This window comes from Bufo bufo, chromosome 4, assembly GCF_905171765.1.
Source record: "Bufo bufo chromosome 4, aBufBuf1.1, whole genome shotgun sequence".
Taxonomy (NCBI): Eukaryota; Metazoa; Chordata; class Amphibia; order Anura; family Bufonidae; genus Bufo; species Bufo bufo.
Window position 1 is genome coordinate 508,853,638 of NC_053392.1, and position 24,292 is coordinate 508,877,929.

At 40.9% G+C, this 24,292-nt stretch overlaps 1 protein-coding gene across 1 annotated transcript in view; it reads left to right on the forward strand.

The window, feature by feature from the left end:
* LOC120998827 (heme-binding protein 2-like) overlaps positions 1 to 23,178 on the forward strand; it is a 41,399-nt gene extending 18,221 nt beyond the window's left edge. Inside the window, exons 3-4 of the mRNA XM_040429678.1 lie at positions 9,808 to 9,976; positions 22,771 to 23,178. Coding sequence (XP_040285612.1) covers positions 9,808 to 9,976; positions 22,771 to 22,951 — 350 coding nt within the window. The 3' untranslated portion in view covers positions 22,952 to 23,178. The remainder of the gene's footprint in view (positions 1 to 9,807; positions 9,977 to 22,770) is intronic.
* Positions 23,179 to 24,292: the final 1,114 nt, after the last annotated feature.

The window sequence follows — 24,292 nt, forward strand, 5'->3', positions numbered from 1 at the left end:
AACTGTTACTTTATTAATCAGAAAAACAAAAGGAAGGGGAGCTAACCTATATTAAAATTCTAGGACACCATCCACTCAGTATAGGGTCGATGTACGGACCTATAAACCGCCAATGCGGTAAATACGACTGCGGATGGGGTCACCAGAAGTGCCGCAGGCTGGTGCTGTGCTGCAGGTTAAAGTAGAGGGCCATGGGGCCGTACTCATCAGATCCACAGAGGTAAGCACTATATCGCGGTCAGAGTGCTCTGAATCACTGCCAGCTAATGGATCCCTCGACTAAAGTTATAAATAGACTAATCCAGTGATAAACATCTGCCTGCAGAAGCCGATCTCAATTGAATCCATCCGTTCAATAAAACGGATGTCTGAGAGTCGGCCCTGCAAACACGAATCACTGGATCTGAGCTAAGCTGGGTGAAACAGACAGAACTGGATTGCCATTGCTCATTTACTTGCAGAGGGCTGAGAACCGCAGACCTCAACTGCAGTATGAGCGCAATGCAGATGCATATGAACATAAATTCATCCCCACACCACACTCGACGCGTTTCGCCATAAGGCTTGTCAGGAGCGTGTATCTGTGGTTAACAGGATAAATATTCAAAGCTGCTAAGCCTCCGTTGCAGAGACTGCAGCTGTAAGTACGAGGTGGCCGAACGCGGCCGCTCGGGTGCACAGAATATGAGGAGAGTCCTCCTCCCCTCTACTGGACCCCGCCTACAGAACGGCCAATGAGGATGCAGGAGGCGCGGCTTTGCCGCATACTCCATCCCGCCCCTATTGTGCCGCCCCCTCAATGAGACCGGCCCAGATGAATGTAATAACATTCTACATTAGAGTTAGAGTAAATATACACGGCGACTTACTATCCTGGCGACATGGGTATAGCACCGATCGGGACGGGGATCATACAGTGGTATGAACCGCATTATGTTTTATTATATTTTTATTATTATTTATTTGTTTTGTTTCATTAGTTAAGGACATCAATCAGTAGTGGTGGAGACAATACAGTTTTTTACTAGATGGCGATGCTGTGATAGGGCTGATTTACATAATGATCCCTTCATACATAAAAGGGGCAGTGCGTGGTATAAGTATTCAAAACCAATAATTCCACTATTCTGCCCCTAGTGTCTCCTGGCCCGTCAGTGGCCTAGGTGATCTGATAGCATGGGATCATTACTAGTCAGTCCCATTGGGACACATGGATCATGGGCGGTGTGTCATTACCCATAATATTCCCCTGTTGCACCTCCCCTCCAGGGATCTAGAGAAAGCACACAAAGGAATTATACTCATTGAGTCCCTGGGGCTGGAGCGTACACAGGCGGTAAATCCATTGTGTCTCTTTTTGTAATAAACGCCTATCAAAGTCGCCTCCTCTTGGTGATCTTCTGACCACCTCCACAGCCTGAAATTTGATGACATCCACATCACCATTGTGCATGGTCGATATATGTCTAGCAATCGGGGTATCCGCCCCTTTGCGGATGTCATTTAGATGTTCTGCTACTCTTCTACGGAATTCTCTTATGGTTTTACCCACATATTGTTTTCCGCAAATACAAGTGGCCAAATATACCAGGCCTCTTGTTTTGCAGTTAACAAATGATCTGATCGTAAATCTCTGTTCCGTGACGCCACAAATAAATGTGGCGCCAGTCTGAATTGCAGGGCAAGCCACGCAACTGCCACAGCGGAAGGTCCCTTTAAGGCTGGTGCTTAGCCATGTGGATGTGGTCGGGCCCTGAAAGAAGCTGTGGACCAGGCGATCCCTCAAACTACGTCCACGTCTGTACGTAATTAAGGGTACATCGCCTATCATATCCCCAATATCTGGGTCTGATTTAAGAATACCCCAATAGGTCTTAAGCAGATCACGCACTGTGTTGTGTGCTTCATCATATGTGGCTATGATTCGCAACTGGTCCATTCCAGCCGATCCCGTCCTTGGGGTAAGGAGGGCATCCCGGTTTTGTGCCAGCGAATGCTGGTACGCCTTAGTTAGTACCTGTTGTGGGTATCCCCTACTCCTAAATCTTGTTCGTAAATCCCTGGATGCCGTTCTAAAATCCGACATGCTGGAGCAGTTGCGCCTTACCCGAAGGTATTGCCCTTTTGGAATTCCCCTCTTCAGGGGCAGGGGGTGGCAGCTGTCCCAACTAAGGAGGCTGTTTGTCGCAGTCTCCTTGCGAAACAGTCGTGTGCCAATATTGCCCATCCTGTCCCTGAAGATAGTCAGATCCAGAAAGTTGATTTGAGATTCTTGGATCTCTGATGTAAAGAATAATCCCATAGTATTAATGTTCAGGTCTGAAACAAACCGATTAAAGTCCTCAACACTCCCAGACCATAAAATCAGTACATCGTCGATGAAGCGTAACCACAAATTAATGTGGTCAGCCCATCTTTGATTATCCGCGAACACAACTTCACGTTCCCACCAGCCCAGGTAGAGATTGGCGAAGGTCGGAGCACAGGGGCTCCCCATCGCCACTCCCCTGAGCTGGTGGTACATGCGGTGGTCAAAAGTAAAACAGTTGTGCTCAAGGATAAATTGCATTAGTTCAAGGATAAACTCGTTATGCTGCCAGCAGTGGGTGCCGCGTTGACTAAGAAATGAGGCCACAACTCCACACCCCCTGTCGTGGGGTATCGAGCTGTATAGGGCCTCAACATCCAGGCTGGCCAGCATAACGTTCTCACCAAGATGTATTCCTTCCAATTTTTTGATTACATCCATAGAATCACGTACATACGAGGATAGGGACACCGCAAATGGTCGTAAAATCCTATCCACGTATGTACTGATTGGATGTGTCAAACTCCCAGTCCCTGACACAATGGGACGTCCCTTTAGAGGGGTAAGTCCCTTGTGCACCTTGGGTAACCCATAGAAACAGGGCGTCTGGGGATATTTGGGAAACAAAAACTCAAATTCAGACCTACTGATAAGAGCATGGTCGTGTGCTGTGTCCAAGAGGTCCTTCAATTGCCTCCTGAACATCTCAGTGGGATTTGATTCCAGCACACGATAACATGATTTGTCACTGAGAATGTTCAAACACATGGTCTTATATTGGTCACAGTTCATTACGACAATATTCCCTCCCTTGTCCGAAGGTTTAATGACAAGGGAGTTGTCGCGTTCCAATGAGATTAGGGCCTCAATCTCCCTTTTCCGGAGATTGGACTCAGTCCCCTTCAATGTGTCGAGCTTTCTCAGTTGGTCTGTGACGACCTTAAGAAAGATATCAGGTGGTGTGCCATCACCAAGAGGCGGGTTTTTAGTAGAGGACAATTTGAGGTCCGTAAATGGACCCTCACCCATCTCCCTACTCCCTTCTTCCATGAGGGATGCCAATAGTTGGATATCCGGCAGATCATTTATGTCCACACCCAATTCATTGCATTGTTGTTGATTATGTGTAGCAAAGAATTTTTTCCATTTTAGTTTCCTCACGAATAAGGTCAAATCCTTGACCCATTCGAAGGAACTAAAGGAACAGGTGGGAACAAATGATAGGCCCTTACTTAGTAGCTCCAATTCCACCTCCGTAAGTGACCTATCAGACAAGTTAATAATTTGTAACTTGTCCCGGGACCTGTTTTTTCCTAGAGGGTGTACAGTCCCATAATCAGCTACACCCATTCTATAGAGGTGTGCTATTTGTTCTTCCTGTTTCTGAGACTGTAGGACCTCGTAGGTTGGTTCCCTAAAAAACCTCCCCGTGATCTGGGGTTCCTACCTCTGCCTCCCCCTCCCCTAGGTCCCTTATTAGAGGGTTGGAAGATGGGGTATTGGCTGTTCTGGTAGGAAGTACCTTCCAATTCAGTTTCCCCCTCAGAGGATGAGGGTTCTGTCTCAACCTCAAGGGTCCTTACGGATTTAGTCGCAAAATCGAGGATACGCCCTTCTTTAAAATCGGCTTTGTCCCTCAAAAATTGAGAGTGCTTACGCTCTTTAAGTTGGGCCGTAAAACGTTCCACCGTCTGTTGCAAGAAGACCTCCTTGCGCGTAAACTCAGAGTTACTGGAGAATTTGCTCACTTCTGCAATTTGCTCCTGCAACAATGTAGTGTTTTTAGTGTGCAGGGCCTTTTCCTCCTCCAGCAACAATGCCATGAGTCTGAGGGAGCTCTCAACGGCCTCTTTTTCCCACTTTTTGCGAAACTCTGGGGACTGAATTCTATTGGACGGAAGGAAGGGAATCCGCATACCCCTGGGAACTATTTGATGTTGAATGTAGGTTTCCAGGGTTTGAATTTCCCACCACCCTCTTACTTGGTCTTTGTAGCTTTTGGTGAGTAGTTTAAATGAACCAGTGATACTTAATGCACGGTTGGTTGGGGGTAGATCTGCCTCAGAAAACACCACTCTAGCCTCCTCATCCCATTTGTCACTACAAATACCTGCCGCCAAAAAGCCTGCCATTACTCTCAAGCAATATATAAAGAAAATTTCACTGGTATAACTGATGTATTGTATACGTTCCACCTATCAAAATTAAATCACTGTCGTTAGGAACGCTATATTTCTGTTAAAACTGTTACTTTATTAATCAGAAAAACAAAAGGAAGGGGAGCTAACCTATATTAAAATTCTAGGACACCATCCACTCAGTATAGGGTCGATGTACGGACCTATAAACCGCCAATGCGGTAAATACGACTGCGGATGGGGTCACCAGAAGTGCCGCAGGCTGGTGCTGTGCTGCAGGTTAAAGTAGAGGGCCATGGGGCCGTACTCATCAGATCCACAGAGGTAAGCACTATATCGCGGTCAGAGTGCTCTGAATCACTGCCAGCTAATGGATCCCTCGACTAAAGTTATAAATAGACTAATCCAGTGATAAACATCTGCCTGCAGAAGCCGATCTCAATTGAATCCATCCGTTCAATAAAACGGATGTCTGAGAGTCGGCCCTGCAAACACGAATCACTGGATCTGAGCTAAGCTGGGTGAAACAGACAGAACTGGATTGCCATTGCTCATTTACTTGCAGAGGGCTGAGAACCGCAGACCTCAACTGCAGTATGAGCGCAATGCAGATGCATATGAACATAAATTCATCCCCACACCACACTCGACGCGTTTCGCCATAAGGCTCGTCAGGAGCGTGTATCTGTGGTTAACAGGATAAATATTCAAAGCTGCTAAGCCTCCGTTGCAGAGACTGCAGCTGTAAGTACGAGGTGGCCGAACGCGGCCGCTCAGGTGCACAGAATATGAGGAGAGTCCTCCTCCCCTCTACTGGACCCCGCCTACAGAACGGCCAATGAGGATGCAGGAGGCGCGGCTTTGCCGCATACTCCATCCCGCCCCTATTGTGCCGCCCCCTCAATGAGACCGGCCCAGATGAATGTAATAACATTCTACATTAGAGTTAGAGTAAATATACACGGCGACTTACTATCCTGGCGACATGGGTATAGCACCGATCGGGACGGGGATCATACAGTGGTATGAACCGCATTATGTTTTATTATATTTTTATTATTATTTATTTGTTTTGTTTCATTAGTTAAGGACATCAATCAGTAGTGGTGGAGACAATACAGTTTTTTACTAGATGGCGATGCTGTGATAGGGCTGATTTACATAATGATCCTTTCATACATAAAAGGGGCAGTGCGTGGTATAAGTATTCAAAACCAATAATTCCACTATTCTGCCCCTAGTGTCTCCTGGCCCGTCAGTGGCCTAGGTGATCTGATAGCATGGGATCATTACTAGTCAGTCCCATTGGGACACATGGATCATGGGCGGTGTGTCATTACCCATAATATTCCCCTGTTGCACCTCCCCTCCAGGGATCTAGAGAAAGCACACAAAGGAATTATACTCATTGAGTCCCTGGGGCTGGAGCGTACACAGGCGGTAAATCCATTGTGTCTCTTTTTGTAATAAACGCCTATCAAAGTCGCCTCCTCTTGGTGATCTTCTGACCACCTCCACAGCCTGAAATTTGATGACATCCACATCACCATTGTGCATGGTCGATATATGTCTAGCAATCGGGGTATCCGCCCCTTTGCGGATGTCATTTAGATGTTCTGCTACTCTTCTACGGAATTCTCTTATGGTTTTACCCACATATTGTTTTCCGCAAATACAAGTGGCCAAATATACCAGGCCTCTTGTTTTGCAGTTAACAAATGATCTGATCGTAAATCTCTGTTCCGTGACGCCACAAATAAATGTGGCGCCAGTCTGAATTGCAGGGCAAGCCACGCAACTGCCACAGCGGAAGGTCCCTTTAAGGCTGGTGCTTAGCCATGTGGATGTGGTCGGGCCCTGAAAGAAGCTGTGGACCAGGCGATCCCTCAAACTACGTCCACGTCTGTACGTAATTAAGGGTACATCGCCTATCATATCCCCAATATCTGGGTCTGATTTAAGAATACCCCAATAGGTCTTAAGCAGATCACGCACTGTGTTGTGTGCTTCATCATATGTGGCTATGATTCGCAACTGGTCCATTCCAGCCGATCCCGTCCTTGGGGTAAGGAGGGCATCCCGGTTTTGTGCCAGCGAATGCTGGTACGCCTTAGTTAGTACCTGTTGTGGGTATCCCCTACTCCTAAATCTTGTTCGTAAATCCCTGGATGCCGTTCTAAAATCCGACATGCTGGAGCAGTTGCGCCTTACCCGAAGGTATTGCCCTTTTGGAATTCCCCTCTTCAGGGGCAGGGGGTGGCAGCTGTCCCAACTAAGGAGGCTGTTTGTCGCAGTCTCCTTGCGAAACAGTCGTGTGCCAATATTGCCCATCCTGTCCCTGAAGATAGTCAGATCCAGAAAGTTGATTTGAGATTCTTGGATCTCTGATGTAAAGAATAATCCCATAGTATTAATGTTCAGGTCTGAAACAAACCGATTAAAGTCCTCAACACTCCCAGACCATAAAATCAGTACATCGTCGATGAAGCGTAACCACAAATTAATGTGGTCAGCCCATCTTTGATTATCCGCGAACACAACTTCACGTTCCCACCAGCCCAGGTAGAGATTGGCGAAGGTCGGAGCACAGGGGCTCCCCATCGCCACTCCCCTGAGCTGGTGGTACATGCGGTGGTCAAAAGTAAAACAGTTGTGCTCAAGGATAAATTGCATTAGTTCAAGGATAAACTCGTTATGCTGCCAGCAGTGGGTGCCGCGTTGACTAAGAAATGAGGCCACAACTCCACACCCCCTGTCGTGGGGTATCGAGCTGTATAGGGCCTCAACATCCAGGCTGGCCAGCATAACGTTCTCACCAAGATGTATTCCTTCCAATTTTTTGATTACATCCATAGAATCACGTACATACGAGGATAGGGACACCGCAAATGGTCGTAAAATCCTATCCACGTATGTACTGATTGGATGTGTCAAACTCCCAGTCCCTGACACAATGGGACGTCCCTTTAGAGGGGTAAGTCCCTTGTGCACCTTGGGTAACCCATAGAAACAGGGCGTCTGGGGATATTTGGGAAACAAAAACTCAAATTCAGACCTACTGATAAGAGCATGGTCGTGTGCTGTGTCCAAGAGGTCCTTCAATTGCCTCCTGAACATCTCAGTGGGATTTGATTCCAGCACACGATAACATGATTTGTCACTGAGAATGTTCAAACACATGGTCTTATATTGGTCACAGTTCATTACGACAATATTCCCTCCCTTGTCCGAAGGTTTAATGACAAGGGAGTTGTCGCGTTCCAATGAGATTAGGGCCTCAATCTCCCTTTTCCGGAGATTGGACTCAGTCCCCTTCAATGTGTCGAGCTTTCTCAGTTGGTCTGTGACGACCTTAAGAAAGATATCAGGTGGTGTGCCATCACCAAGAGGCGGGTTTTTAGTAGAGGACAATTTGAGGTCCGTAAATGGACCCTCACCCATCTCCCTACTCCCTTCTTCCATGAGGGATGCCAATAGTTGGATATCCGGCAGATCATTTATGTCCACACCCAATTCATTGCATTGTTGTTGATTATGTGTAGCAAAGAATTTTTTCCATTTTAGTTTCCTCACGAATAAGGTCAAATCCTTGACCCATTCGAAGGAACTAAAGGAACAGGTGGGAACAAATGATAGGCCCTTACTTAGTAGCTCCAATTCCACCTCCGTAAGTGACCTATCAGACAAGTTAATAATTTGTAACTTGTCCCGGGACCTGTTTTTTCCTAGAGGGTGTACAGTCCCATAATCAGCTACACCCATTCTATAGAGGTGTGCTATTTGTTCTTCCTGTTTCTGAGACTGTAGGACCTCGTAGGTTGGTTCCCTAAAAAACCTCCCCGTGATCTGGGGTTCCTACCTCTGCCTCCCCCTCCCCTAGGTCCCTTATTAGAGGGTTGGAAGATGGGGTATTGGCTGTTCTGGTAGGAAGTACCTTCCAATTCAGTTTCCCCCTCAGAGGATGAGGGTTCTGTCTCAACCTCAAGGGTCCTTACGGATTTAGTCGCAAAATCGAGGATACGCCCTTCTTTAAAATCGGCTTTGTCAAAATCGGCTTTGTCAAAAGTGTCACACATGTGGTATCTCCGCATTCAGGAGAAGTTGGGGAATGTGTTTTGGGGTGTCATTTTACATATACCCATGCTGGGTGAGAGAAATATCTTGGCAAAAGACAACTTTTCCCATTTTTTTATACAAAGTTGGCATTTGACCAAGATATTTCTCTCACCTAGCATGAGTATATGTAAAATGACACCCCAAAACACATTCCCCAACTTCTCCTGAATACGGAGATACCACATGTGTGACACTTTTTTTCAGCCTAGGTGGGCAAAGGGGCCCACATTCCAAAGAGCACCTTTCGGATTTCACCGGCCATTTTTTACAGAATTTGATTTCAAACTCCTTACCACACATTTGGGCCCCTAGAATGCCAGGGCAGTATAACTACCCCACAAGTGACCCCATTTTGGAAAGAAGACACCCCAAGGTATTCCGTGAGGGGCATGGCGAGTTCCTAGAATTTTTTATTTTTTGTCACAAGTTAGTGGAAAATGATGATTTTTTTTAATTTTTTTTTTTCCTTACAAAGTCTCATATTCCACTAACTTGTGACAAAAAATAAAAACTTCCATGAACTCACTATGCCCATCAGCGAATACCTTGGGGTGTCTTCTTTCCAAAATGGGGTCACTTGTGGGGTAGTTATACTGCCCTGGCATTCTAGGGGCCCAAATGTGTGGTAAGGAGTTCGAAATCAAATTCTGTAAAAAATGACCAGTGAAATCCGAAAGGTGCTCTTTGGAATATGAGGGAGATTTTTCAAAACTGGTCTAAAAAGGAAAACTGGCTTACTTGCCCATAGCAACCAATCAGATTCCACCTTTCACATTTTCCAAAAGAAGATCCAAAAGATGAAAGGTGGAATCTAATTGGTTGCTGTGGGCAACTAAGCCAGTTTTTCTTTACACCAGCTTTGATAAAATGTGTTGTTCACAAGAATGATGCTTCATGTGAATATGGTGGCCAGTCACGGCCTGCTGTTGTGAAATCACTGTTGTGGACACATTACTGCAGTGGCCTGTGATTGGCCAGCCTGCTCATGTGACACAAGAACAGCAGTAGTGCTGAAACGGTGTGAAGCTCTAAAGGTGAGTATATTTTTTATGCATGGAAAAAACTTTTAAAATCCGATCTCTTTACAAGTCTATTTTCAGTGATTAGGGCGTACTATTAAAATGGAATCACAAAGGAATCATATACAGGTATACAGCATTACAGCAAGGTGGCAGCTTACATTATTTGAGTGTTTGAAGACCTAATGGTTTTCCCCTCTAATTTTTTTGTATTTTTTTTTTTTAGGTGTATCTATTAAAATGACTGTCCCTGTTCGTGCTATTGTGCCATTGTTTGACCAATCCATTAATGCCACAATGGGTTTCTTTGTGCCAACGGCCATTGCGAACCCCCCTGCACCCACGGACTCTTCTTTGTATTTGGACAGCCTTCCTCCAACATCTTTCTATGTCAGGTAATGGCAATGAAAAAAATTGGTTGGTTTCTGGGACAGTTCTGTAAAATAATGAATGTGGCTGCGTGCATACAAATTCAGAGTTTTTGATGGTGGACCATGCAAACAGGTATCTCCCAAGAAAGAGAGAACCATCTATCCAGCACCACATATTGGAATAGACTCCCTATGAGTCAAGATGTGACTTTCTAACAAGCCTAGGAATTTGACAAGGGAATATAGTCTGGCCAGATATCCATCCGTAGACAGCTGTTTTGGGTGCTTGCCCCTCATCAGTACAGAGTAGGATTCTGGCTGGCTCAGTGCGATAGCTTGGAAGTGGCTTAGGAAGGGTGCTGAATCTTCTTAGAGAGAACAGTCCTGTATGGAGACTTACTGGAAGTACTCCATGGTATGAAGACTTCTAGATAGCTGACCATGAAACCATTTTTCTAGAGATAACCAAGCATGTTTCATTTCTATAATATTACCATTAGAGAAGAAATGAGAGCAGCCGTGCAGTAGTTCAGCTAAGTCCAATACACGATGATCAGTGAGGGTGTCCGGTGTCGGACCCTGCTGATCAGCCTTTGAGGATAGGCTATCAATATTAAAGGAGTGGACAATTTCTTTTTAACTCTTTAAATTTGCTTTACTAACCATTATTTGTGCCATCTATTATCTGTTAACCCGTTAAGGACCCTACCATTTTTCACCTTAAGGACCAGGCCATTTTTAGCAAATCTGACATGTCACTTTATGTGGTAATAACTTTAAAACACTTTAACTTATCCAGGACATTCTGAGATTGTTTTCTCGTCACAAATTGTACTTCATAACAGTGGTAAAATTGAGTCAAAACATTTCATTTTTATTTATAAAAAAAAAGCCAAATTGACAAAAAAAATTGAAAAATTAGCAAATTTCAATTTCTCTACTTTTATAATAGATAGTGATAACTCCAAAAATAGTTATTACTTTACATTCCCCATATGTCTACTTCATGTTTGGATCATTTTGTGAATAAGATTTTATTTTTTGGGGACGTTAGAAGACTTAGGAGTTTAAAAGCAAATCTTGAAATTTTTCAGAAAATTTCCAAAACCCACTTTTTAAGGACCAATTCAGGTCTGAAGTCACTTTGTGAGGCTTACATAATAGAAACCAAAATGACCCCCTTTTAGAAACTACACCCCTAAAGGTATTCAAAACGGATTATTTTACTATTTTAGAGTACATATGATTTTTGGTTGCTCTATATTACACTTTTTGTGAGGCAAGGTAACAAAAAATAGCAGTTTAGGCACAGTTTTAATTTTTTGTTATTTACAATGTTCATCTGACAGGTTAGATCACGTGGTATTTTTATAGAGCAGGTTGCTACGGATGCGACAATACCATATATGACTACTTTTTTGTTGTTTGTTTTCAGTACATAATAAACTATTTTAGAAAAAAAATGGTTTTATTAGTGTCTCCATATTCTGAAAGCAATAGTTTTTTTTTTGGCGACTGTCTTATGTAGGGGGTCGTATATATTTTTTGGTATGAGATGACGGTTTGATTGGTACTATTTCAGGGTGCGTATGACTTGACTTTGATCGCTTGGTATTACACTTTTTGTGATGTAAGGTGACAAAAAATTGCTTTTTTTACACACTTTTTATTTTTTTACGGTGTTCACCTGAGGGGTTATGTCATGTGATATTTTTATACAGCAGGTTCCTACGGATGCGGCAATACCTAATATGTATACTTTTTATTTATTTATGTTTTACACAATAACAGCATTTTTAAATAATAAAAGAAGAAGAATGTTTCAGTGTCTTCATATTCTGAGAGCCATAGTTTATTTTTTATTTTTTGGGGTGATTTTCTTAGGTAGTGTCTCATTTTTTGCAGGATGAGATGACTTTTTGACTGGTACGATTTTGGGGTACTTTTTGATTGCTTGCTATTACACTTTTTGTGATGTAAGATGACCAAAAAATATTTTTTTAGACTTTTTTTTTTTTACGGTGTTCACCTGAGGGGTTAGTTCATGTGATATTTTTATACAGCAGGTTCTTACAGATGCGGCGATACCTAATATGTATACATTTATTTATTTGTTTTACACAATAACAGCATTTTTTAACCCCGGGCCTGTTTTCACCTTCCTGCCCAGGCCATTTCTTGCAAATCTGACATGTGTCACTTTATGTGGTGATAACTTTAAAATGCTTTTACTTATACAGGCCATTCTGAGATTGTTTTCTCGTCACATATTGTACTTCATGACAGTGGTAAAAATAAGTAATATAAAAACATTTTTATTCATAAAAAAATACCAAATTTACCCCAAATTTTTAAAAATTAGCAAATTTCCAAATTTCTATTTCTCTACTTTTAGAATAGATAGTAATACCTTCAAAAATAGTAATTACTTTACATTCAACATATATCTACTTCATGTTTGGATCATTTTGAAAATGACATTTTATTTTTTGGGACGTTAGAAGGCTTAGAAGTATGGAAGCAAATCTTGAAATTTTTCGGAAAACTTCCAAAACCCACTTTTTAAGGACCAGTTCAGGTCTGAAGTCACTTTGTGAGGCTTACATAATAGAAACCACCCAGAAATGACCCCATTTTAGAAACTACACCCCTCAAGGTATACAAAACTGATTTTACAAACTTTCTTAACCCTTTAGGTGTTCCACAAGAATTGATGGAAAATGGAGATGAAATTTCAGAATTTCACTTTTTTGGCAGATTTTACATTTTAATCCATTTTTTTCCAGTAACAAAGCAAGGGTTAACAGCCAAATAAAACTCGATATTTATTACCCTGATTCTGCGGTTTACAGAAACACCGCACATTTTTCTTTGTGTTCTCTGACTTCATTGAGTTCTTAACTTAAGAGGAGGAGGTCATTAGGGATTTTCAGGTTTAGGAGGTGCTCAGTTTACAAGATTCGATGCAATATATAACCTTAATGGTAATATCAGAACACTCTCACTTAAACATGTACAAAGCTAATGTCGATATTGCTCTTGTTCTGATTTTTCTTCTTCTTTATAAATCCTCTCAAATAGAGTTCTTTCTCCTTGAGGGCGTAAAAGTCCCCACTCTTTCAACCATTGTCAATTTTTTCTCTATGTGATTTTGTACCATTGTATTGGCCTCAATGCAACTTTGACATGCTGTCATGTATTGTAACCCCCTTTATTGAAAATTAATAAAAAGAATTAAAAATAAATAAACATCCCACATGTGATTGTAAACTGCTGTATGGGCACACAGCAGGACGCAGAAAGAAAGGAACGCGCCATATGGTTTTTGGAAGGCAAATTTAGCTGAACTGGTTTTTAGATGCCATGTCCTATTTGAAGCCCCCCTGATGCACCCCTACAGTAGAAACTCAAAAAAGTGACCACATTTTGAAAACTACGGGATAAGGTGCCAGTTTTATTGGTACTATTTTGGGGTACATATGATTTTTTATTGCTCTATATTACGTTTTTTGTGAGGCAAGGTAACAAAAAATTGATGTTTTGGCACTGTTTTTATTTTTAATTTTTACAGCGTTTAACCGAGGAATTAGGAATTTTTTATTTTTTTCACTTTAGCACAATAATAGCAGTTTTGAAGCCAAAAATTATCATATTTTAGTGTCTCATAGTTTGAGAGCCATAGCTTTTTTATTTTTTGACCGATTCTCTCAGGTAGGGTCTCATTTTTTGTGGCATGAGGTGACGGTCTGATTGGTACTATTTTGGGGGCATACGCCTTTTTGATCACTTGCTGTTGCAATGTTTGTGATGTAATGTGACAAATTTTTTTTTTTTTTTTACGATGTTCACCTGAGTGGTTAGGTCATGTGATATTTTTAAAGAGCTGTTTTTTACGGACGTGGCGATACCTAATATGTATACTTTTTTTATTTTTTTCACTTTAGCACAATAGCAGCAGTTTGGAAGCAAAAAATAATCATATTTTAGTTTCTCATAGTCTGAGAGCCATAGCTTTTTTATTTTTTGACCGATTCTCTCAGGTAGGGTCTCATTTTTTTGCGGGATGAGTGATGAGGTGATGGTCTGATTGGTACTATTTTGGGGGGCATACACCGTTTTGATCACTTGCTGTTGCAATTTTTGTGATGTAATGTGACAAAAATTCATTTTTTTTTACACAGTTTTTTTTTTTTACGGTGTTCATCTGAATGGTTAGGTCATGTGATATTTTTATAGAGATGTTTGTTACGGACGTGGAGATACCTAATATGTATACTTTTTTTTTTCTTTTCACTTTAGCACAATAATAGCAGTTTGGAAGCAAAAAATAATCATATTTTAGTGTCTCATAGTCTGAGAGCCATAGCTTTTTTATTTTTTGACCGATTCTCTCAGGTAGGGTCTCATTTTTTGCGGGATGAGGTGACGGTCTGATTGGTACTATTTTGGGGGGCATACGCCTTTTTGATCACTTGCTGTTGCAATTTTTGTGATGTCATGTGTCATTTTCTTTACACAGTTTTTTTTTTTTTTTTACGGTGTTTACCTGAGTGGTTAGGTCATGTGATATTTTTATAGAGCTGTTTGTTACGGACGTGGCGATACCTAATATGTATACTTTTTGTATTTCTTTTAACTTTAGCACAATAATAGCAGTTTTGACACAAAAAAATGATGTTTTAGTGTTTTAGTGTCTCCATGTTCTGAGAGCTATATTTTTTTTTATTTTTTTGATGATTGTCTTAGGTAGGGGCTAATTTTTGCGGGATGAGGTGACGGTTTTATTGATACAATTTTGGGGGGCATACGCCTTTTTGATCGCTTGGTGTTGCACTTTTTGTGATGTAAGGTGACAAAAATGGCTTTTTTTGTTTACACAGTTTTTATTTTTTTATGGTGTTTATTGGACAGGGTGGATCATGTGATATATTTATAGAGCCGGTCATTACGGATGTGGCAATACCAAATATGTGGGTTTTTTTTCCTTCTGTTTTTTATTATAAAATAAGGGGAAAGGGGTGTTTTTTTTTTTTTTTTTACTTTATTAATTTTATTACTTTATAAATTTTATGAAAAACACTTTATTTTTTTACTTTTTTTACTTTATTTATGACATTCACTTTTGGGGGTCTGATCCCCTCTGCAATGCATTACAATACATCTGTATTGCAATGCATTGCCTGTTAGTATATGACACTGAGTCATACACTAAGGCCTCTTTCACACGGGCTTTGCGGGAAAAGGTGCGGGTGCGTTGCGGGAACATGCACGATTTTTCCGCGCGAGTGCAAAACATTGTAATGCGTTTTGCACGCGCGTGAGAAAAATCTGCACTTCACAGAAGTTCGGGCTTGGGATTGGTGTTCTTTAGATTGTATTATTTTCCCTTATAACATGGTTATAAGGGAAAATAATAGCATTCTGAATACAGAATGCATAGTACAATAGCGCTGGAGGGGTTAAAAAAATATAAAATAATTTAACTCACCTTAATCCACTTGCTCACGCAGCCCGGCTTCTCTTCTTTGCTGTGTACAGGAAAAGGACCTGTGGTGACGTCACTCCGGTCATCACATGGTCCATCACATGATCTTTTACCATGGTGATAGATCATGTGATAGACCATGTGATGACTGGAGTGACGTCACCACAGGTCCTTTTCCTGTACACAGTAAAGAAGAAGACAGAAGAGAAGCTGGGCTGTGCGAGCAAGTGGATTAAGGTGAGATAAATTATTACATTTTTTTTTTAACCTTTTACAGCGATGCTGGCGGATACAGCAGGGGTCCGGCTACCACGGACTGCCGGGCCCCTGCATTGATCGCGCGCGTACCGCTCCGGTGCCCACGCGATCACTATGACGTACTATTACGTCTAATTGCGGGAACTCAGTGGTTCCCATGATGTAACAGTACTTCAAAAGTCGGGAAGGGGTTAACAAAAAAAAATCATGTTTCAGTGTTTCCATATTCTGAGAACCCTAGTTTTTATTTATTTTTAGGGCGATTGTCTTAGGTAGGTATGATTTTTTGCGGGATGAGATGACATTACACTTTTTGCGATGTAAGATGACAAAAAATGGCTTTTTTGACACTGTTTTCATCTTTTTTTTACGGTGTTCATCTGAGGGGTTAGGTCATGTGATATTTTTATAGAGCAGGTTCTTACGGACACGATGATACCGAATATGTATACTTTTAAATTCTTTTTACTTTTAACACAATAAAAGCATTTTGAAACAAAAAAAAAATCATGTTTTAGTGTCTCCATAGCCTGTTAGATTGTTAGACTGTTAGATTGGTACTATTTTGGGGGGAAAAAACTTTTTGATCGCTTGGTGTTGAACTTTTAGTGGGGTAAGGTGACAAAAAAATGTTTTTTTTAGCACAGTTTTTATAAAAAAAAATTGACGGTGTTCACCTGAGGGGTTAGGTCATGTGATATTTTTATAGAGCCTGTTGATACGGACGCGGTGATACCTAATATGTCTACTTTTCTTTCCCCTATCTTTTACAAGTTTTTTTTACTTTATTTGGGAAAAAGAACGCTTTTTTCTTTTTAATTGAAACTTTTAATTTTTTTGATTATAAAAAAACACATTTTTTTTCACTTTTTATTACTTATTATATTTGTCCCACTGTGGGACTTCACCTTTTCATGGTTTGATCCCTGTTTCAATTCAGTACAATACATTCTGTCAGCGTCTTACAAAGTTGCCTAGGAGACCTAGATGTAGATTTAGTGGCTGTTACGGAGACATGGTTTAATGAAAGAAATGACTGGGACATAACCATACCAGGGTACTCTTTATACAGAAGAGACAGAAAAGGCAAGAAAGGAGGAGGAGTGGCCCTGTATGTGAAAGATAGCATTAAATCTAACCTAATACAAGTTGGTGAGGCCAACATAGAGTCAGTTTGGGTTACGTTGCAGTTTGCTAACCATGCAGTAACTCGTGTAGGTGTGATATATAGACCACCTGGTCAAGTTAAAGAACTAGATGATCTACTAGTTGAAGAAATAGCTAAAATGACAATGAAAGGAGAAGTTATCATTATGGGAGATTTCAATCTTCCAGATATAAACTGGAAAACCAAAATAGCAAGTTCTACCAGGAGTACAGATATTCTAAATTCCCTACTGGGGTTATCTCTACAACAAGTGGTTGAGGAGCCAACCCGGAGGGAGGCCATTTTGGATTTGGTATTCACAAATGGGGATTCGGTATACGATTTCATTGTAGGCGAAACCTTGGGATCTAGTGATCACCAGTCAGTGTGGTTTAATATAAGAACTGTGAAAGAGTCCCACCACACAAAAACAAAAGTTTTAGATTTTAGAAAAACAGACTTTTCAAAAATGAAATTAGTCATAAATGAGTCCTTATCAGACTGGAACGGATTACATGGAGTCCAGGAGAAATGGGACTACTTAAAAGGTGCATTATTGAAGGCAACAGAAAATTGCATTAGACTTGTCAGTAAAAGCAAAAAAAGGAGGAGACCACTGTGGTACTCAGCAGAAGTGGCCCAAATCATTAAAAATAAAAAGCTAGCATTTTGTAATTATAAAAAAACCCAGAGCAATGAAGATAAGGAAATCTACAAGATTAGGCAGAGAGAGGCCAAGCAAGTTATAAGAACTTCTAAAGCGCAGGCAGAAGAAAAACTAGCTCAGTCTATGAAAAAAGGGGATAAGACATTCTTCAGATATATAAATGAAAAAAGGAAATTAAAACAAGGAATAACTAAATTAAAAACAAAGGACGGAAGGTATGTAGAAGAGAATAAAGGGCTAGCCGACTGCCTTAATGAATACTTCTGTTCAGTTTTTACAAAAGAAAAAGGAGAAGGGCCTCCACTAGAAAGAATGACTAATAAATCGTTGGATGCATGTATCTTTACAGAGGAAGATGTTCTAAGTTTGCTGTCTAAGGTGAAGACAAATAAGTCACAGGGGCCTGATGAGATACACCCAAAATTATTAAAAGAGCTTAGTGGTGAGCTGGCAAAACCGTTAACAGATTTATTTAACCAATCATTAGTAACAGGAGTTGTCCCGGAAGATTGGAAATTGGCAAATGTCGTGCCCATTCACAAGAAAGGTAGTAGGGAGGAATCGAGCAACAATACACTGCGTGCAGAATTATTAGGCAAATGAGTATTTTGACCACATCATCCTCTTTATGCATGTTGTCTTACTCCAAGCTGTATAGGCTCGAAAGCCTACTACCAATTAAGCATATTAGGTGATGTGCATCTCTGTAATGAGAAGGGGTGTGGTCTAATGACATCAACACCCTATATTAGGTGTGCATAATTATTAGGCAACTTCCTTTCCTTTGGCAAAATGGGTCAAAAGAAGGACTTGACAGGCTCAGAAAAGTCAAAAATAGTGAGATATCTTGCAGAGGGATGCAGCACTCTTAAAATTGCAAAGCTTCTGAAGCGTGATCATCGAACAATCAAGCGTTTCATTCAAAATAGTCAACAGGGTCGCAAGAAGCGTGTGGAAAAACCAAGACGCAAAATAACTGCCCATGAACTGAGAAAAGTCAAGCGTGCAGCTGCCAAGATGCCACTTGCCACCAGTTTGGCCATATTTCAGAGCTGCAACATCACTGGAGTGCCCAAAAGCACAAGGTGTGCAATACTCAGAGACATGGCCAAGGTAAGAAAGGCTGAAAGACGACCACCACTGAACAAGACACACAAGACTGGGCCAAGAAATATCTCAAGACTGATTTTTCTAAGGTTTTATGGACTGATGAAATGAGAGTGAGTCTTGATGGGCCAGATGGATGGGCCCGTGGCTGGATTGGTAAAGGGCAGAGAGCTCCAGTCCGACTCAGACGCCAGCAAGGTGGAGGTGGAGTACTGGTTTGGGCTGGTATCATCAAAGATGAGCTTGTGGGGCCTTTTCGGGTTGAGGATGGAGTCAAGCTCAACTCCCAGTCCTACTGCCAGTTTCTGGAAGACACCTTCTTCAAGCAGTGGTACAGGAAGAAGTCTGCATCCTTCAAGAAAAACATGATTTTTATGCAGGACAATGCTCCATCACACGCGTCCAAGTACTGGCAAGAAAGTGGCTGGCAAGAAAGGGTATAAAAGAAGAAAATCTAATGACATGGCCTCCTTGTTTACCTGATCTGAACCCCATTGAGAACCTGTGGTCCATCATCAAATGTGAGATTTACAAGGAGGGAAAACAGTACACCTCTCTGAACAGTGTCTGGGAGGCTGTGGTTGCTGCTGCACGCAATGTTGATGGTGAACAGATCAAAACACTGACAGAATCCATGGATGGCAGGCTTTTGAGTGTCCTTGCAAAGAAAGGTGGCTATATTGGTCACTGATTGTTTTTGTTTTGTTTTTGAATGTCAGAAATGTATATTTGTGAATGTTGAGATGTTATATTGGTTTCACTGGTAAAAATAAATAATTGAAATGGGTATATATTTGTTTTTTGTTAAGTTGCCTAATAATTATGCACAGTAATAGTCACCTGCACACACAGATATCCCCCTAAAATAGCTAAAACTAAAAACAAACTAAAAACTACTTCCAAAAATATTCAGCTTTGATATTAATGAGTTTTTTGGGTTCATTGAGAACATGGTTGTTGTTCAATAATAAAATTAATCCTCAAAAATACAACTTGCCTAATAATTCTGCACTCCCTGTAGACCAGTGAGTCTGACATCAATAGTAGGCAAATTAATGGAAACCCTATTAAAGGATAGGATTGTGGAACATCTAAAATCCCATGGATTGCAAGATGAAAAACAACATGGGTTTACTTCAGGGAGATCATGTCAAACAAATCTTATAGATTTTTTTGACTGGGTGAATAAAATAATAGACGGTGGAGGTGCAGTAGACATCGCATATCTAGATTTTAGTAAGGCTTTTGACACTGTCCCACATAGAAGACTTATCAATAAACTGCAGTCATTGAGCATGGACTCCTATATTGTTGAGTGGATTAGGCAGTGGCTGAGTGACAGACAACAGAGGGTTGTAGTCAATGGAGAACATTCAAAACAAGGTCATGTTACCAGTGGGGTTCCACAGGGATCTGTACTGGGAGCGATTTTGTTTAATATCTTCATAAGTGATATTGCAAAAGGCCTTGATGGTAAGGTTTGTCTTTTTGCTGATGACACAAAGATATGTAACAGGGTTGATGTTCCTGGAGGGAAACGCCAAATGGAAAAGGATTTAGGAAAACTAGAAGAATGGTCAGAACTCTGGAAACTGAAATTTAATGTGGATAAGTGCAAGATAATGCACCTGGGGCGTAAAAACCCAAGGGCAGAATATAGAATATTTGACACAGTCCTGACCTCAGTATCTGAGGAAAGGGATTTAGGAGTAATTATTTCAGTAGACTTAAAGGTGGGAAGACAATGTAATAGAGCAGCACAAAATGCCAGCAGAATGCTTGGATGTATAGGGAGAGGTATAAGCAGTAGAAAGAGTGAAGTGCTTATGCCGCTGTACAGAACACTGGTGAGACCTCACTTGGAGTATTGTGCGCAGTACTGGAGGCCATATCTCCAGAAGGATATAGATACTCTAGAGAGAGTTCAGAGAAGAGCTACTAAACTAGTACATGGATTGCAGGATAAAACTTACCAGGAAAGGTTAAAGGACCTTAATATGTATAGCTTGGAAGAAAGAAGAGACAGAGGGGATATGATAGAAACTTTTAAATACATAAAGGGAATCAACTCGGTAAAGGAGGAGAGCATATTTAAAAGAAGAAAAACTACCACAAGAGGACACAGTTTTAAATTAGAGGGGCAAAGGTTTAAAAGTAATATAAGGAAGTATTACTTTACTGAGAGAGTAGTGGATGCATGGAATAGCCTTCCTGCAGAAGTGGTAGCTGCAAATACAGTGAAGGGGTTTAAGCATGCATGGGATAGGCATAAGGCCATCCTTCATATAAGATAAGGGCCGGGGGCTATCCATAGTATTCAGTATATTGGGCAGACTAGATGGGCCAAATGGTTCTTATCTGCCGACACATTCTATGTTTCTGTGTTTCTATGTAGACCCAGCACTCAGGCTGGATACCCTGGGCTTCCGTAGCTGACAGGCCCCGATGCCTGTGTAAGGCATCGGGCAGAGCGGGGACCCGATGGCTAAAGAGAGGGAGCGCAAACCTCCCATATACCGCGGTCAGCGCAAACCGCGGCATATGAGGGGTTAATCCACCGGATGCTGGTGGATGCAGCAGGGATCCGGCTCTCAGTAACAGTCGGATCCGTGCTTCTGATTGCGGCACCGCACATGGGGGGGGAGGAAGTACCGCAGGACGAGAATGTTCGTCCTGGGGCGCAAAGTACCGGCCATTTAAGACGAGCATTCTCGTCCTGGGTCGTTAAGGTGTTAATTAAAAGGGTTGTCTGAGTTAGATTAAAAAAAATGCCCCCGGCAGGAATTCTTATAAAATAAAATAACATATACCCATCTATTTCATCCCTCACTACTTCCAGTATTGCTACTCTGATTTTTCTTACCAGGTTTTCTTTGGCTGCAGGGATGACATGCTTGTATACTCCATGGGACCACTGCAGCCCAGTACTAGCCTCAGCGGCTGTCTTAGTTATCCCAATTCTACACCTGAGAATTACCCTTAAAATAACACAATTTCCTCAAAGCAGCAGTAATCTGACAATGGAATTCCTGTCTAGAAAGGATGTGTTATCACTTGTGTTGACTGGTACAGAAGGACAATATTTTGTATTTAACCCCTTAAGTACAAAGCCTATTTTGGCCTTTAGGACGCAGCCTCATTTTTCAAATGTGACTTGTCACTTTATGTGGTAATAACATTGGAATGCTTTTACTTATTCAGGCTGAGATTGTTTTTTGTGACACATTGTACTTTATGTTAGTGGTAAATATTGTTACATATAATTTGTTTACATTTATAAAAAGAAATCCAAAAATTAATATAAGATTAAACAAAATTTGCAATTTACCAATTTGAATTTCTCAGCTTTTAAGACAGATAGTCATACCTAACAAAATACTTAATAATTACTAATATGTCCACTTTATGTTGGCATCATTGTTTAATCATACTTCTATTTTTTGGAGAAGTTAAAAGGCTGATAAGTTTAGCAGCAATTTCACAAACTTTCAAGAAAATGTCCAAATTCTACTCTTTAGGGACCAATTTACGGTAGTTCTGAAGTGTCTTTGAGAGGTCTATATTAGAACCCCCTGCCACCACCACCAATAAAGTATTACCCCTAGAATTATTCAAAATGCCTTTTAGAAAGTCTTGTTTAATCTTTATCTGTTTCACAGGAATTCATTTTGCAATTGTAATCCATTTTTGTAATGCATCAGTTGATAGGATAGAGCTATAGCAGAACTACTCAAGTATCACTCTATGTGGCCCTAAAGTTCTACTTGATAGAATTGAAGGAGCACCTTGTGGATTTTGAGATCTCTGTTTTTAGGAAGTTTTTCAGCCACAATTTCAGGTTAGCAGAGGCCTTGAGGTGCCAAAACATAACATACACCCCTTTTCATCCGTCTCTTCTAATCAATATTGGATGTTTCTAGCCACGTGACAGGTTGCATTGTCTTGCTGGAAGATCCCATCCATGCCAGGAAAGACAGCATGTATGGGTGTACATGATCTACAAGGATGGATTCATGCCCAAATCAGTTGAGAGTGCCTTCCACATGGATGAGTGGGCCCAGAGAATGCCACCTAAACATTCCTACATTAAAACTTACTGTAGCTTGTACTACATAAGGCGTTGTGTGACTGATGTCTGCTCTCGTCTTTTGCAGGTCATTTAGTGGCTATGCCCTGAAGTCCGACTATGAGAAGGCATCAAAGGCTCTCTCAGAAGAGCTTGAAGACCTAGGTCTAGCTTATGATGTGAATTTTGGAATAGCAGCAGGATATAATGACCCTCTGACATTTTTTAAGCGTCACAATGAAGTGTGGTTCAGGGCACTAAACCAGTAAATGCCGAATTTAGTATTTTTGTGGTGCAGCACTTGTACTTATGTGAGTATGTTTCTGAGATCTAGTTTTCTTATAACCTGAAACCACGTTCTGTGCTTTTTTTTTTGTACCTTACTGACATCACTGCCCTTTTTCTTTTGCAAAAGGTGTATACTGGGCCAAAGCAAAAGTTGGCAATAGTAATTAAATGAAGGTGTGACATAAAACTATGAAAAGTTTTCTGTAAAAGATCACATCCAGAATACCCAAGAGTGATCACAACCATTTAGACACCCATACAGTATGAACGTGATTCAATGGTCCAGATTTTTTTTTTTCTTTTTCTTCTCTAGTTCTATTTTTCTCCTGATTATTTCAAATATAGAATTGAAGAATATATTAGTTCCCCTACTTTAGGATGATACTCATTAATTCTTGAGTAGATATTATCTGCATGTCTATAGCAAAGTTTAGTTGGATATTTTGGTATTAATCCCGTATCATTTAGGGATTATGTTCACCACTAAGTGTTTTTATGTCATTATTTTACTATTAGTATATGGAAATGTTGAATAAAAATTTTTTAAAACAAAAAAGAATCCAAATCAAGCATCCTCTATCTAATGTCTAAATCTTCTTTTATAAACTGAAACCTGTGTAGTCTATGATAAGTAAGACATCGGGAACTCTTTGATTGGAATGGCAATAATGCTATTACTTATAAGAGTTTGCCACAGAAATCTGGCTACTGACATGTCCTAAAGACTTGACACAAGATGACAGCACTAGAGATGGCTCCTCAATCTGTAGAGCACATCATCCCCAAAAGTACTGGTGAGGATTTTCCATCATGTTTTATAGGAGCGTCATGGCTGAGGGATCAGGATTAGAATTTCTTATCGTAGAATATGGAAAGTATAATCAGGTATGTTATGTTAATTAAAATGGTTTTCTGAGACTTTTTTTTACTGACGACCTATCCTCTGGACACGTCATCAGGATCTGATCGGTCATTAGTATCTGAACACGAAACTTGTAACAGAGATCTGGCATTCCATGTGGTACATATGATCTTCAATGCTTGAATATGTCAATGGCGAACATGCAATCTTAATGAGAAAGCTTACATGTTTTGATCACACTGGACCTTAAAAGTGGTTGTCTCACTTCAGCAAACGGTATTTATCATGTAGAAAAAGTTAATACAAGGCACTTACTAATGTATCGTAATTGTCCATATTGTCTCCTCTATACACGGCCCATATCCAGGGGTTATGAGCACCCTGCAATCCAGTGGTGGCCGTGCTTTCACACTATAGAAAAAAGTGCCGGCCTGTAACCCCTGGAAACAAGCAGTGTATA